Below are 15,348 nucleotides of genomic sequence, written 5' to 3'. Positions count from 1 at the left end.
ACCATGATAGTTCATGGGGTAATTCGTACTTTTTTCTATATTAAAATAACAACATAATTTTAAATTATGTACAAATGATCAAACTAACCGGTGTGTATCTCCTATGCTCACGAGATGACCAAAACACTTCTTTGTTTAACCAAAACTGATTGATCGATCTCACCTGCGCGTTCGTGCAAGTGCCTCCCAAGAGTTTGTTCGTCGCCGCCAAGGAGAAGGCCCGAAAGGATGACCAAAGTCCTGCTCGGTCCTCCACGCGCTCATCGAGCCATTATCACCTCCGCCAAGGTTCACAAAACCAATCGGTTTTCGTGTAAACCGGCCGGTTTTCGTGAAACCGCTAGTTATTGGTTTGTGGGAGTTAATCTGTAGTAGTCTATTTTCGTATGGCGTTGACCCAAAGTCATTGGTCTTTACTGATTTTTGCTAAACTAGTGAGGAGCGTTTTTCACTTCGAAGACAAAAAGGTAAACCCTGACCTCCGCTCTTTTATCGGCAACAGGCAAATCAACGAATGAGGATATCCAGATAGAGCATGAACCATAGTGGCATAGTGCCAAGATTTGCACTAGCAAGCCTAGAACAGTAGGTACCAGGCAAACGAAGCAATCGGTTAGCGTCCAGGATCACCTCCAGCCTCCAGGTACGGCGTTCTCCTGGAGACCAGAATGGATGTGTACGAAAGAGATGATAATATTATAGCTGTTTGGTTGGAGGTAGTTTTTAGAAGGGATTGGAAGTTTAGAGGAATAAGGTTATTAAGTGTTTTGTTTGGTTGAGAGACATGAGAATTTTGTTAGAATGGAGATGGTGAATTGAGGAAGGAACTCCCTCCTTTTCAATATCTGGGTAGGGGCAGGTAATTGGGAGGGAATACCTTCTTTACTTTATCTAAGCAAAATCTCAGCCATCCGTTTTTATTAATGACCTAATCTCCAACTAAACTCCCTATCAATTTCCATCACCTCTACCAAACAATATATTGAGATTAAAAATCAAATTCTCATTTTAGTCCCATCATCAAATTTTTTGTCTAAACTACAATCTCATTATATCGAGTTACCAAACAAACCGAGAATATGAGAAGCCGCCGCCGCAAAGAAGCCACGAGACCAAGGATCGGCGCGCACTCCAATTATTAATAGACGATTGCAGTGCACCGAAAGAAAGCGACCAGATCAGACTCCATCCACCCGCGGAACGGCGCCAACGCAATGGACGCACTCCCCACGCGATCCCAGCCCTCCGCCCGCACGCGCGCTCGTCCGCCACGCCCTCCGCTTCCGCTCCACTCTTCTCCTCTCCCGCGCGCCACGCCCTCCCTCCCCTTCCCCTTCCTTTCGCCTCCTCACAAAACCAACGCGCCGCCGTCGCCCACAGATATTCCCCCCGCTTTTTTCTTTAACCCATGGCCTCTCTCGTCGCCACCACCCGAAAACTCCAGAACCCGATTCCGTCCCGTTTCCCTTTCTATATTACGTGGAGTAGCCGGGTGGGCAGATCGCTTCTCGAGCATCTCCGCCGCGAGGGAGCATGTGCCATCCTGGGCTGCCGCCTCTGCCGCCGGGGTGCGAGGTCAAGCGGCGGAGGGCGCCGCCGGTGGCGCGAGTGGGTTCCCCGCCGCCCGTGCCGCGGCGGGAGCAGCCTCATCAGGCTCAGCCGCACCACTACTGCGTGTGCTCGCCCACGGCGCACCGCGGGTCGTTCCGCTGCCGCTGGCACCGCCGCGGCTACGAGTGGGGCGCTGGCCGCCGCAGGAGCGTGGCGCCGTAGGCAAAAGCCGTCTGGTGACGCGTGCGCGGATGGTGGCACCTGCTGGCCGCCTCGCCGGCGTACAAGTGTACAACTGCTATTCTCAGCTCCCTCAGGGCGTCTCCTTGTGCATCAATTGCTCGTGTGTTTGTACAGAGTGTATAGTTGTTAGAACTCAAAAGGAAAGACAATTATACAAGTTTGTGCATTACTCTCTAGTAGTCTGTACAGTTGTTATATTTCATTCGGAAGTACGTGCATTGGTGAATCATACCATAAGAATAGCAATCGTGTATACTCCGGCCATTAAAATGCCGTCAAAATTCAGTTCATGCATATACACAAGCTATATATCACCGCGAGAAAGAATAATACTATAAGAGAGTGTAACTAATTCTAGCTGTCAGTCCATTGTGATCCGGCCTGGCCCTCCCTTCAGTGAGCGGTACAAAGGTCTGGATCGCTTGAAGCCGAATATGTCAGTGATTCGGTAAGTTTTGGGTGTATCAGCTTCAGCAATGGCCTTCTTGAACTCTGCCAAATGTTCGCCGCCGAAGACTTGCACGCTTACAGTTTTCCTTTGAGGGGCACCAAGTCTTATATGCTGATCAAAAAATTCGATGAATTCTTCTTTCTTCAGCTCTCTTAGAAGAGCTACCTGCAGAACAGTTAAATGCACAACTCTATCATATGCTTCCTGTAAATAAATTTTACCAAGTTTAATCTGTTCTTGATTTTTTTTTTGTTAACCAATAACTTGTTTTCATTAATTCGATACATTTTTTCCAACAATTAACTGTTTGCTGAAAACAGAGCACTAACCTCAGACTCGACCCTGTCAAACTTGAGAGTTCCTGCCTCAATCTCTCCCCAATAGAAGTGGGATTCCTCCCACAAATTTTTGAATTTCTCCAGTTTCGAATCGACAAGTGATTTTACATTCCTCTACAAAAAGAATGCCATATGTCAATACCCCAGCCGCATTGATGTGTAAAGAACCACCTAGTAGTAATGTGCTCCAACTGAGTACATCTAGTGATCAAAATACTATAGAGCATACTATATCACTGCTCTTTTATCGATTACAACCCCTCCAGATATTGTATACAATTGTGCATGTGGAAGTTTACCGCACAGAAATGAATGTTTAAAAGAACATGTGAGCACTTAAGGAAGATAAAAGAAAGGAAGTTTCATGAAAGTTTGGAAATCTTGAAAACTCGATTCAACGAGGCTACAAACCTTAAAATCCTTGTCTGACAATTCATGAATTTTGCTTTCAAACATCTTGAAGAATTCATCAATCCTAGCATCAAGATGTGAAGGATCCTAGGCATTCAACATAAGATCAGTTAGAGAAAGCAGTAAACAACAATCATACTACTATCAATTACTCTAGCCTTGAACCTGTACCTTTACTGTGGACTGAATAACAACCTCGAGTGCCCAGACTCCACAATCAGATCTGATGAACGAGGATATTCATTGTAAGCTAGGATTTAAATGGTCAACCTCATAGGAAATATTTATGTATCTCCTAATATGGCAAAGTAAGAAGCAACAAGTCTAAGGCAAACCTCTGCCGCTCACCTTAAAGAAAGACCTGCTATATAGCCAAGCTGCTCAACAGTTCGCAGCTGGTTGAAGGCAGGCTGGCTCGCAATTAAAGCAAACAGTTGAAGTTTGATATTTGAAAGGGCATCGTCCAGATGAACCTGAATATAAACATGCTTAGCATCCTCACATGCTTCTTTCTACATAACATCAACATTTTTTACTTTTCAAACTTCAAATTATTGAGACATCACACGACTTGTAAAATAATAGCCCTCATTAGAAGTTAATTTTCTTCCCCTCAAAGAAAAAACTGAAAATGGGGCCCCAAAAAGCTAGACTTTACATCTTAAACTCATCAAAACTCACAAATTGCATCCTTGTGCTCCTTTTTTTTATGTCAAATTTTGTACTCACAACCCACAAATCGCATCTTCAAGCATATGCCCTAGTTCTCCAAAAAGTATCAATAGAACATAATCAAACCTGTCCTTCTGATTCAGTCCGGCAAAGCCACTGAAGGAAACAATGTGTCATGTCCCTTGTGCTGGTTCAGTCACAAGCAACCTACTTCTTAACTTCAATCAGTGCTAAGCGACCAAGAGTGAAGTGTCTATGAATTCTGTTAATTCTATAAATTTTTAATATTCTTATTTCAGATTTTTATTAAATTTGACAGTCTGTAAGCAACAAGATTCCTGACAAACAATACTAGAAAAAGAGTGGCAATGATTTTGTTGCAGGGTATGTTTTTCAAGAATAGTTAAAGAGCAAATAGGAGACGATGATTCATTGAGTAGAGCGATGATTATATCCATGAGTCTGACCCTCCCATTTCTTTCAGGGGCATATAGTAAAAAGGAGTAGCACAAATGACAGGAGCAAAACCAAGTGTCACCACGCACATTCCATATAAAATCACAAACATTAGTTCCAGCAAAAGGAATTTAATTTAATTGACTTGGATCTGAAGTGGAATAAACAAATTATATGACTATGGGCAGTACATCTGTGAAACAGATACCTTTTGACTAGACAAGAGATGCCCCCATTGTTGCTCGTATAAGCTACAGTTATTGACGAATTCTTTTTCATTCTAGGCGAAATTGTTCAGGAATTTCACACTAACAGATTGTTTTGATCAAGTAATTGTACTTTGAATTAGTTTTATGGTTGAATTTGAGTACTTCATATTACTTTGCATGCAAGTACGACATGTAATAATATTTTTAGCAATTAGAAGTAGGTAACTCTCAAGTCTACTGAATTTTAGGAACAAGTTCAACAATTTGTAATCAATTTGGTCACCATTAGTTCTGAAGTTACTGATCATGGATCAGTAGTTGCTTTCGTTAATAGTAGTTGCATTGCATCCCTTGCACTAAAGATCAAGCCACAGGGACATTTACCTGAATATATTGGACCACTGATGAATTTTCATTCTTCTGATTTAAGCCCTCAATTTGGTGGTAGCATTTTAACTCATTTTCAAGCATGATAACCCTTTTAATCAGATATTGTGATGGAGACATTGATTTGAACACAGAATTAGGGGTATTGAATATAGTATCTTCAATCTCCTGGACAATAGATGTTGCCTCATTTGGTTCAATGTTCCCTACAAGGAGAAAAGTTAATCAATAAGTATGACTGGAAATTCATCCTGTTACAGTCCATTGCAAATATATCTACATGATGAATCGACTAACAAGAACTTCTGCCTAACCATGAATATAGCATTCCAAAAATGTCTTCGATAGCAAATGTGGCATGAACTTTGCAAGAGAATCTGGTTCAAGCTTAGAAAGAGCCTCAAGTTTCTCAGCCAAAGGCCATTTCTGATCCTCCAATATCAACGAGAGATAGTATGAAGCTTGAGAGTATGGTTGGCTGAACTTGAAATTTTGGTAGTCCTTGACAGCAGTTTCCTGTGGTGGTAGGATGAAATAAATCAATGAAACAAAATGACATTGTATTCAAAAGATCCTAATTGGTCCATGGCAGAGCCTGTTATCCTATATTTATCAACAGACCGAGAACAGAGCTCATTACAAACAAGTACAAGTTATCTGACTATCTTGGATAATTTTCTGGCAGGTACAAAACAATACAGCATGCAGAACTGAAAACATTAATAAGATTACTAAATTAGGATATGGAGTAAGAACTGTTATTTGTGATGTTTGCTTTCACCCGTTTGTCTAGATTGCTGCGTTTTTTAAGAATAGATTTGTACCCAAATCTTCTGCACGGCAAGTTATACATGTGATGTAAGGCTGCCTTGTTTTCACATCAAATCCGTAACACGGTAAACACCAAGCAACAAACAAGAACAAATAAATCTTAATTATGTACTCAGAGTATCATATAATCATCCTGTGTGTTCTTGGTTCCCACAATATCATGTCCATAAGTTGAAAAGTTTGACACAACTAAGCTTTGATTGTCTAACAATTACAAGTTGATAGATAACAGTTGCCTAATGAAAGTAAAATCCAGTGATCGAAAAAAAAATTGATGCACACAAAGTTAAAACAAAGAGAACAATTAAATATTGAAACCTAAACTCCAAAATAACTAAATCTACTTACCTTCAAGGCACAAAACCTGTTCGGTTTAACTTCAAAGTTAGATATATGCTTCATAATGGCATCTAGCAGAATCCGCATTTTGTCATTGTAACCACCTACTGAGACCTTACATAGAAAGTAAAAATGTTTTTAGTTCTAATTCAAACTGTCCTAATAAAGCAACCTCATGATGCATGACAATTCTATCAGACAGCATAACAATTTTACAATGAATTTTTTTTTTGGCTGGAACACTCCTTGGAAACTAAATGAGAACAATAAAGTAGTTCACTGACTAAACCTGGAATCCAGCAGAAGTGCGATATATTGAATAGAATAAACCAGCAATTTGAGCATCATACGCTGCAAAAGGCACAAACATTTTGTAAATTTATGTTTGAACTTACAGTTGGTGGGAGTAGTAATACCCAAATGGGTTATTAATGTACGGATAAATATGCTAATATTTACACTATTTGTGAAGTGGTGCTTACCATATGCATTCAAGTAATCAGCTAACAAATCAACAAAGAGACTCGTAGAAATGACTGCCTCGGGGGAATGGCTTGTTAACGGACAGTGGAAATCAATTATAATGTGAACCTTTGGAGTGGAGAACAGCATGTCAGGCTTATACCACAACCGTGAAAGTGGTGTCTTTCTCAATATTGCTGGATATTTAACCTGCAAACATTTATTTTGTAAGAGATATTTACTATATTCAAGATTCAGCAATTCATTTAGAACTGTGCTAATGTGGGGAAAAAACACAGATGAGGTGATCTGAATCCAACCTTTTCATGCGCTTCTTTGAGCGATAAATCTTTTGGAATGAAAATGTTAGGCTTTGGGATACAGAGCTTCTCAGTAGGAGCTTTTTGAATCCATTGCTGCCAAAGTAGAACAATCACTGACAATATGTTCTAGCATATTATCTCTATGGATTATAACAAGTGTCCACATTCTAACAGTATGTAATGTGCAATAAGATAAGAGGAAAACTCTAGTTCAAAAAATCAAGATTATTCAAAAAGGACAAACCTGTATCATGGAAGGAGTAACATTTTCAACAGAATACGCTGTACTATACCATGGCTCAACAGAATCAGTAGATCCTTTGAACTTTTTAGATTCCCACAGTATCCTGGAGACGGAGAGAGAGAAATATTACATAAAAGGAAGAGGAAAGTCACAATATTTAGCTTCATATGGTATTTTTAAGTGCCAAACTGGATATCTGTCAGCTTGTCAGAAAATAAGTGGGCAAGTAAATATAATGACTAATTTTGGGCATAACTTTCTAAGGTCGCATATCTGGTAGAAGTTGAAACCAGTAGGGATAACTTTCTAAGGTCGCATATCTGGAAGAAGTTGAAACCAGTAGGGATGGCAAATAATGATGCATAATTCTTAAACCTATTACCACTTTTTACTTCAGAAAAGAACGAATTCAGAAATGTTTGTGTGTTGAGATACCTAAATAGTAGATACTGTAAATAGATAGGAGGAACAAACAATGCTGCCATGTGAACTGCATAAATGTACCTTACTCTTTCAGCTGACAACTCATCAAGTATCATATTTATTCTATTTGGAGCATACTTGGACGGTAGTGATGCTCCAACCAGCCATTCTTCTGGTGGGAATAACTGCAAGCAGTCCAAAAGATCTTTCATATTGAAGATAGCTAATGGACTACAGATGAAAGGTGCATTTCTCCAACATATGTCAGTCCAACAGAGAAAATTTAGACGATAGAATAGTTGGTAATCGGTGTTATCACATAATGCTTTGCTGGAGGTGTATCAGTAATGAATAGAATTGATCATATGGAATAGCAAACGATACATTATGTACTTAATGAGGTATTGAGAAGTATACCCGCATGGTTGAGACAGTATCTGTCACATAGCTGATTGGATGGACTTTGTCCTGATAGTGGAATTCCGTTTCATTTATCGCCACAAGCTAACACATCCAAAAACATGTTACCATCACATTTAGTTTATCTATTTAAATCATCCCAATATGCTTAAGGCATGCAGAAAAAGATTGATACTATAAATAAGTGAAGTTGATGATGAGATGATAAATTGAAACATAATGAGGTCTTGCTAAAAGAAAGTACGACTCATGCAAATGTTTCTTTTTTTTTGGAGCGTGACTCGTATACAAATGGTTGTAGTGTATCATTAATTGATAGAGTCTATTGTCCAGAATTAGAAGGACATCTGTCCTGAACCCTCATAAGTTTTCAAAACTAACAGGTCCAATTCAAATGGAAAATATACCATTTGTTAACCAAAATTTATATTCGTTATAGAATTCACTGAATGATTAAAACCAGTAAAATATTCCCCAAAAAAGTCAACTGACGTTGCTAAAGAAAACTTTTCCTATCAAAGATATGCAAAGATAAGAAACTCAATTATGTGGAATAACTCTTGTTTGGGTAATTTTGGATCTCTCAAGGAAAATATCAGAATGTCATACAAGTATCAGAACTTCTAACCATAAAACATGGATTTACACATTGCGTAAGTCCATGTTCTTTTCAATTACCTCATCAAAGATCCACTCATGGATCCCATTTTCTTTTAGTAGAAGAATATATTTGAAAACCAAGCCAATGATGTCTTCCATGTGTTCTGAAATCATTGCATGTGCACGCAAGAGGCTTAAATAATAACAACATGTGCTTAAAACAAAATAGCCATGTTAGTTCTAATTAAAGATAGAAGCTGACCATGACCAGCATCGGTGAGCCTCATGCTAATTGAAAAAAAGGAGTATTGAGCACTGTCACTGCCCTCCCCGGCCGACAAATTCATAGCCCATCCTAAAGTAGTCAAAATTGAGCATATGTCACATGTAGAAAGAATAAACTAGAGTGACTATGAGTAGATAAGGAAGGCAAAAGTGTGGTACAGCAATCAACTGGTGAATGTACTTGCCTAGTTCCTTTATAATATGGAAGATGGATCCCTCGCCTTCATGCCCAATTAAGTGACTCAGATAACGGGAAGGACCTTCTTTGTAAAAGTGGATGTTGGGTGTAACGGGCCATGATATTTTTAGGTAATCGCCTTCAGATATCGGGATTGCTTTGATAACAAGCTGCACGGCAAATTTCATGTTATTTACCATCAATTTTTTTTCCCGAACCATCGCATATATTTTATTTTTAGTGATTGTTGCAAGTATTCCAACTTCTCCATCTACCACAATTGGTGTTGCTTCAAGTTTCTACCTGCATATGCTGCTCTGAAAGAGGTTGACTTGGGCATTTGAAGCTTCTCTGATCAGTGTTTTTTATGTCACTAAACAAGCGCTCAACAAAGCTTTGGATGCAATCCAGGCTCTCTACCCAAAAAAAAAAAAAAACCTCAGTAACAGATAAGTTTGTGTGAGAATGGACTAACCAGTAATATTTACCCTTTCCATAAACAACAAGGTGCATCAGGTTTGCTGAATAATTCTCATAGAACTTCAGAAGCTCCTGTCTAATGTCCAATCCCCTCTCTTTTGGTTTTGTTTCTAGCGTTTCCCAACTCCCTGATGAATTAAATGACAAATTAGGAATAAGAAAACAACAAAACATTTAACTTGTTTCCTAAATTCAAATAGTATTTCATGCAAACAAGATATGATCACCATAAGAGAGTAGCTAATTACGATGCACAGCAATTGATAGGACAACTGACCATTATCTGATATGAATTTAGATTTTAGACTTGTCATCTCTATTTTCATGAATAAATGTATCATATTTCAATGTGACCTGAAGAAAATTGGGATTTGCAAAGCTAATATAATGGCTAGATTTTAGCCTGTTTGAATCTTCACTATGTTTCTCACAAGAAATGCAACCCATTAATCATAAAGGCTGACTGGTCAGAAGTTCACAATTTCTGAACACAACTGTTTGCATACCAGTACTGAATTTATGATAGGGGTGATCCTTTGAAGCCAGATGTTTTTGGAGCTGCATGGGGAAAAGTGGAAAATTAGGTAATAGTGAAGCATGTGCTATGAGATTCAAAGCAAAGGAATGGAAAGTACTGTACATGCTATTTTTTACTTTCTTTTTTTATTGGAGGACCATTAACGTGTGTATAGTCTCACCAATTGTTTATATATATATTTATATAAGGAAACATGCCTTGTAAATAAAGAATATATACATATTCTGTGAGTGAAAAGGATACATAATCCTATGCTTTAATGGTTGTAGCTTCTGATACAGTCATACAGATTTCACAGTGTTGCAAGGAAGAATACATGACACATCAACTACCAAATTTGAAATGTTGCAGTACCTGATACATTCTCCAGCCATCAGACAACAAGTTTTTCTTGTGTTCTAGGACGAAACAAAGCAAAGTTAGCCAAAATATATGCTTATTGCTACTCCAAATTAAACAACTGTGAGTTTTGAAGCGATTTTTATAGGGTTGTAGTTATGTCATGTTAACTACCCACATTATAAGAAGCATAATACGATGTTAGATACAAATAGCATCACCAATCACCATGTGCAAAGCGAATAATCAGAACTTACCAGAATCAACAGCCTTAATCTCTCTAAGAACAGCATCTTGCGACATCAATGGCTTAATAAAAAACTGAGCAAATCTGCACAACCGAGCCACCAATTTGTTATTTTCCAATAAAAAGCATGACAATCTTCAGAACAAACCCCCACCATATTCAACACAGACACACACGCACACACATATACAATAAATGAACTAAAAGCACTACCAAAAAAATCTTACCTGTCTAATGCTTCTTCAAAATTGGCCACATTGACATCAAAATAGAAATTTGTTGTCTCCGAACTTGTGTAGGCATTGCAAGAGCCACCATGCTGATATTTTTCACATCAAACAATTGTCAAAAATATAGTCTAGGTATGTGATTTCCAAGCATTAAAATATTTTTTGATGTTCGAGAAATTGTGCAAGGTGTAGCTCTTAAACAACTTGCGACAGATGACAAGATGAGGATTAAAATGTTATTGCTAATCAGGACACTGCCCCTCCTCTTAAACGTCACCACGACATAATGCCACGCTGGCAAGCATGGGATTTCACTTCAACAGAGCACGATGGGATATAACCTGACTTTAGGGGAACAACCAAATATTAAATAGCAGTTGGTCTGCAGTTTGCACACATACAAACCAGTTTCCCTTTCTCGTCATCTCTTATATTGTCTCGTTGTTTGCTACATTTCTACTGATCTGACATCTAAATATGATGTAGGTAACCCTGAAACTGGGCTGATCTCATACAAATCTGATGTGGTTGTGTCAGCATATCATGATATTGTGTGAATAATACTTTACCCCAAAATACAATGAAATGAAATGAAGACCAGTGTTTCTTTATATTTAGAGTTGATTAATTGAAAGTACCTCTGTGATATACTTCGTGTAATCTTGTTCCCCAGGGTATTTCTCACTGGCATAAAATAGCATATGCTCTGCAAACAAGACCACGACAATAAATCAAGACAAGAAAACAGATAAAAGACTTTAAGTCAATCCAGGAATTTTCTTAATTCCTGCAGGAACTGAACTGAATTGTGTGAGAATACTATATAATTACTGTGAAATCTATGTGTTCCAAAGAATACTTTTATTCCTTCTTAATACAAAGATGTGCCCCTCGCGTATTCCCAAAAAAAAAATCTATGTGTTCCAAAGGATGCCTGAATGATTACTGAATTTTAAAGTCCAGGGTCCGGGCTAACATTTGTCATGCTAATCATTTTCTCCATAGTCCATTCCAGTACAGTTTGCTTTCATCAAACATTTTGCCTTTAGATGATAAACAAAATATTTAGAAAACTATGCAACTCTCTAGGGTAGAATTTCAATTTAACTTTACATGGTTTCATCTGCAGTATACCTTCACATAGGGGTGTAAGTGGGTCAGCCGCGAACCCACTTATAGATCAAAATAAGCGGGTTCGCGCTTATTTTAGCCTATAAGTGGGTTTCGCGGGTTAGCCACTTACACCGCTACCTTCACATACATAGGGTTGGTACTGTCACGAATGTGCAGAAAGTACCCCCCCCCCCAAGTACTTGCAATGAATTGGTACAGTACCCCATGTGTAGGTGACTAGGTGTAGCGCAGGACTTACGATAACCAGTGAGCCAATGAATTGGTGCACCCCTGCGAGTGTAGCTGACTGATCCTTTATCACTAAAAGGTGGAATTTACTCACCAGTCAAAATCAATGCGTTGGTTCTGTACATATATAGACAAAGGTAAAGGGACATTTTTGTGAGCAAGCTGACAAAAATCCTACTAGGCAACAACGTGCAGGAGCAGAGCAAGATAAATTATTTGAAGAATGACCCGCTCTATTTCCTACAGTCTGGCCAGCTGACCATCCGTGAATAACATTGTGCCGACTAAACGAAATAAAAAGGCAATATAGAAGGGCGTCTGCTCGTACATCCTGTTAATAAAAGGGCGTCTGCTCGTACATCAGAAGCCACAGCATAGGCCGATCATGTGCGTCCCGTACGATCAATCACGGATGCCCTCAATGGATCACGCTGAAGAACAGAGATGACAGTTCCTTCATCAGACCATCAATGATCTGAACCGTCAGCTGCATGATCCGACGGCCAAAACAAGTCTGCATTTCCTTCGCAGAAAAGAATTGTACATTCAACTTTATACCTATGAAAACGTCATTGACCCACAAAAGTAGCAGTGGGGAAAGGTCGCCGAGGAATGAGCATCCCGATTCCATGGGAGACAATTCGAGACCCCGGCCGGATCCCAAAAGGGGATTCATCCACCATGCGGCGCAAGCGAATCGCAGAGAAAGGGAAGCGCCAGGTGTCCTGTCGAACCGAACACGCAAGTACCCCCCCCCATACTGCCTACTCTGATTCCCCACTACACGAATCCGGTGGCGGATTGCGCACACGAAACGAATCGAGAAAATCGAAGCGAAGTGAGCGGAGACGAGGGACGAGAAGGGAGGGAGGGAGCGGAAGCGAACGGTGGACTGACCGAGGAAGTGGGCGAGGCCCTCGAGCCCCTCCGGGTCGCTGAACGAGCCCACGCCAACCTCCATACACGCCGCCGCCTGCAACGCCGAGGAATTAGGGGTTAGTTAAACACACGCACACACGCATACGCACCACACCACCAAATCACGCGAGAAATCGCCGATGAACCGACGAGCATTCTGCAAGCGAGAGCGATCGGGGAGGGAGAGACCTTGTCGGTTTCGGAGTCGCTGATGAGGAGGCACTCGAGCGCGTTGGGGAGCACCACCCGGCGGTACTCCCGCTTGTCGCTCCGCGCGCGGATGAACTCCACATTGCTCTCCGCCGGCGCCGGTGCCGCCGCCGCCGCCATGTCCGCTCGCTCTCCGCTCTCCGCCTCCACAGCCTCTGCTCTCTCTTCCGCTCTCCGCGCGATACTCCAGTAGTTCTCCGGGGTTAGATTGGAGGCTAAGCAAGTGGGGTCTTTTGCTCCTCTTATCTCATCTAATCTATTAAATAAATATTGACGGAGTAGTACACTAGCAGTGCAGACTAGGCCGGGGTGGATTGGCTTGCGCGGGTTTGGTTTGGACGACGAATTAAAAGGACGATGAACTCGTTCGTGTCACCATCGGGCTTGTGCTTTTCGACCGCCGAATGACGCGCCCGCGCCTGGACGACGGAGAGGGTGACGTGACGTGGCTTTAGCGGTCTTGCTCCCAGTGCGGATTCCACGTTAGTAATCGCGCACCAGGACAGTCCCAACCCATAGTGTCTATAAGTAATGCCTATAATTCTATGTCAGTAAGACATCACAATATAAACTACACTCTACAATCTATGGTTTTTTAAAGTGGACCATTAATAAATACATCATCTCTCTTCTCTACCTATCATATTTATTCTTCATCTATTATAAAGACATTATTCTCTCCCAATACAAAACTTGATAGTGTATAATGCATAGGTTCTCTTGTTGAAGCTGTGTCTTGCATGAGACCCAGTTTCTTCCTCTCTTCACTCTCTCTCTTAATTAATATAATGCCATATAAGCTAAAAGTTCTACGTAGCAATGTAGTTAATGCCATAGACACTATCCTAGGTGGAAGGTTGGGACTGCACTTAGAGCCTTCGTTTCTCCCAAATGCAGCACCCACACCGTCCGTTCTGTGTAGCTGCGTGCGTTTTGACGTGGCCTTCGGGGAAATTCACGCTTGACGTGACGCGGTCGTCTCGGCTGATCGGCTCTCTCCGAGCGAAGAGATTTTCTAAGCGGGCGAACGTGCGAAGAAGATCGTTTATTGCCAGAATGCAGATAGACTTTGTGATTGGGTGGAGAGCCGTGTCGAGTCGACACTCGAGTCTCGAGCGTCATATGCGAGTGCTTCCAAGCGAGCACGACGTGGAGGTGAAGTTTTACACGATGACCCTGCTTCTTCCGTGGTTCACAAATCACAAAGTTCACATCGTAATTAGCACGGTGTGTTAGCTAAATGAGAAAATATGTATGGCATCGACGTTCACTCCTTTTCATTTTTCTAAAGAAAACTGCTAGCTTACCGAATAGCGTAGACTTATAGGCGAAGTTTTGTCAATGAGCAATTGCTACCGTTCGCCTTTCAGCAATTTCGGATGAAGTGCATTATGAGAAAGTTGTAGACACGTCACAGCTACTACTATATCCAATGACTTGCCTCCTAGCATTATATATATATACTCTTATTAGTAAACATTTTTTTATGAAAGTCCACGTAGTCTAGTGGTTATAGTGACTTAAGTAGTACCCAAAGTCCTGAGTTCAAATCTCCTATGGAACAAATTTCAGATTGGGTTGTTTGTGGGGCTAAGTTCCCTATTTCAATTCCCTATTTCAATGGCCATATATATCCGGTTGGATGTAGAGGCCAGGTAAAAAATACCCTTTCTTTAAAAAAATTAGTATAAACATTTATGTTTGCAATGCAATACTTAGGCCATGTTTAGTTCACACTAAACTTCCCCCAACTCCCAACTTTCCATCACATCACATCCAAAATTTTTCTACACACATAAACTCTCAACTTTTTTTCAACTTTCCCCAAACATCTCCCAATTTCACAAACTAAACACAACCTTATGTTTAATCCCACCTCCTTCGAAGAACAATCACACATAAACTCTTAACTTTTTTTTCAAACTACCAATTTTCCCCAAACTTCTCCCAATTTCAAAAACTAAACATAAGGTCCAATTTCAGAAACTAAACACAAACTTATGTTTGATCCCACCTCCTTCGAAGAACAATCGGAAGTACTAGTGTGATAGGCAACACAAAGGTCATTTCTATTGTTATTTTTACCTTTTGACGTCGACAAAGGCCGTAGTTGCATACTTGCACGCGCCTATGTTCGCATTGCTCCTCTAAAAATATGTCCGCATTGCTGAGGTGTAATCGCACTGTAACTGAAGGTGTGT

The 15,348-nt window shown here is 40.4% G+C and overlaps 1 protein-coding gene across 2 annotated transcripts; it reads right to left on the bottom strand.

The window, feature by feature from the left end:
- Positions 1–1,934: 1,934 nt before the first annotated feature.
- LOC4326432 (insulin-degrading enzyme-like 1, peroxisomal) lies at positions 1,935–13,364 on the bottom strand. 2 transcript variants are annotated; one of them, XM_015757252.3, is made up of 26 exons: positions 13,127–13,364; positions 12,917–12,992; positions 11,296–11,363; positions 10,655–10,746; positions 10,438–10,511; positions 10,196–10,239; positions 9,810–9,861; positions 9,312–9,431; positions 9,127–9,239; positions 8,831–8,993; positions 8,623–8,715; positions 8,439–8,524; positions 7,758–7,844; positions 7,422–7,525; positions 6,918–7,020; positions 6,671–6,766; positions 6,371–6,560; positions 6,178–6,239; positions 5,898–6,002; positions 5,033–5,234; positions 4,716–4,924; positions 3,343–3,467; positions 3,166–3,217; positions 2,995–3,081; positions 2,575–2,697; positions 1,935–2,410 (listed from the first exon to the last, which is right to left on the bottom strand). In XM_015757252.3, exons 1-26 carry the CDS (start codon positions 13,265–13,267, stop codon positions 2,156–2,158), a joined length of 2,922 nt encoding a protein of 973 aa, XP_015612738.1. In that variant the 5' UTR covers positions 13,268–13,364; the 3' UTR covers positions 1,935–2,155. The 2 variants fall into 2 exon arrangements, with proteins under 2 accessions (XP_015612738.1, XP_066160518.1); XM_066304421.1 differs by lacking the exons at positions 12,917–12,992; positions 13,127–13,364 and adding an exon at positions 12,030–12,127.
- Positions 13,365–15,348: the final 1,984 nt, after the last annotated feature.

Source organism: Oryza sativa, chromosome 1 (assembly GCF_034140825.1).
Source record: "Oryza sativa Japonica Group chromosome 1, ASM3414082v1".
NCBI classification, from domain to species: domain Eukaryota; kingdom Viridiplantae; phylum Streptophyta; class Magnoliopsida; order Poales; family Poaceae; genus Oryza; species Oryza sativa.
Note: the sequence above shows the minus strand (reverse complement) of the source record. Positions and strands in the feature narration are given on the sequence as shown.

What these genes read in the sequence shown, in the direction of transcription:
- LOC4326432 (XM_015757252.3), bottom strand. Translation starts at nt 13,267, where the DNA reads ATGGCGGCGGCGGCGGCACCGGCGCCGGCGGAGAGCAATGTGGAGTTC. An exon ending in CTATCATAAATTCAGTACTG is followed by an intron (nt 9,432 to 9,809) that starts GTATGCAAACAG and finishes TTAATTCATCAG; the next exon opens with GGAGTTGGGAAACGCTAGAA. An exon ending in ATACTGTCTCAACCATGCGG is followed by an intron (nt 7,526 to 7,757) that starts GTATACTTCTCA and finishes GACTGCTTGCAG; the next exon opens with TTATTCCCACCAGAAGAATG.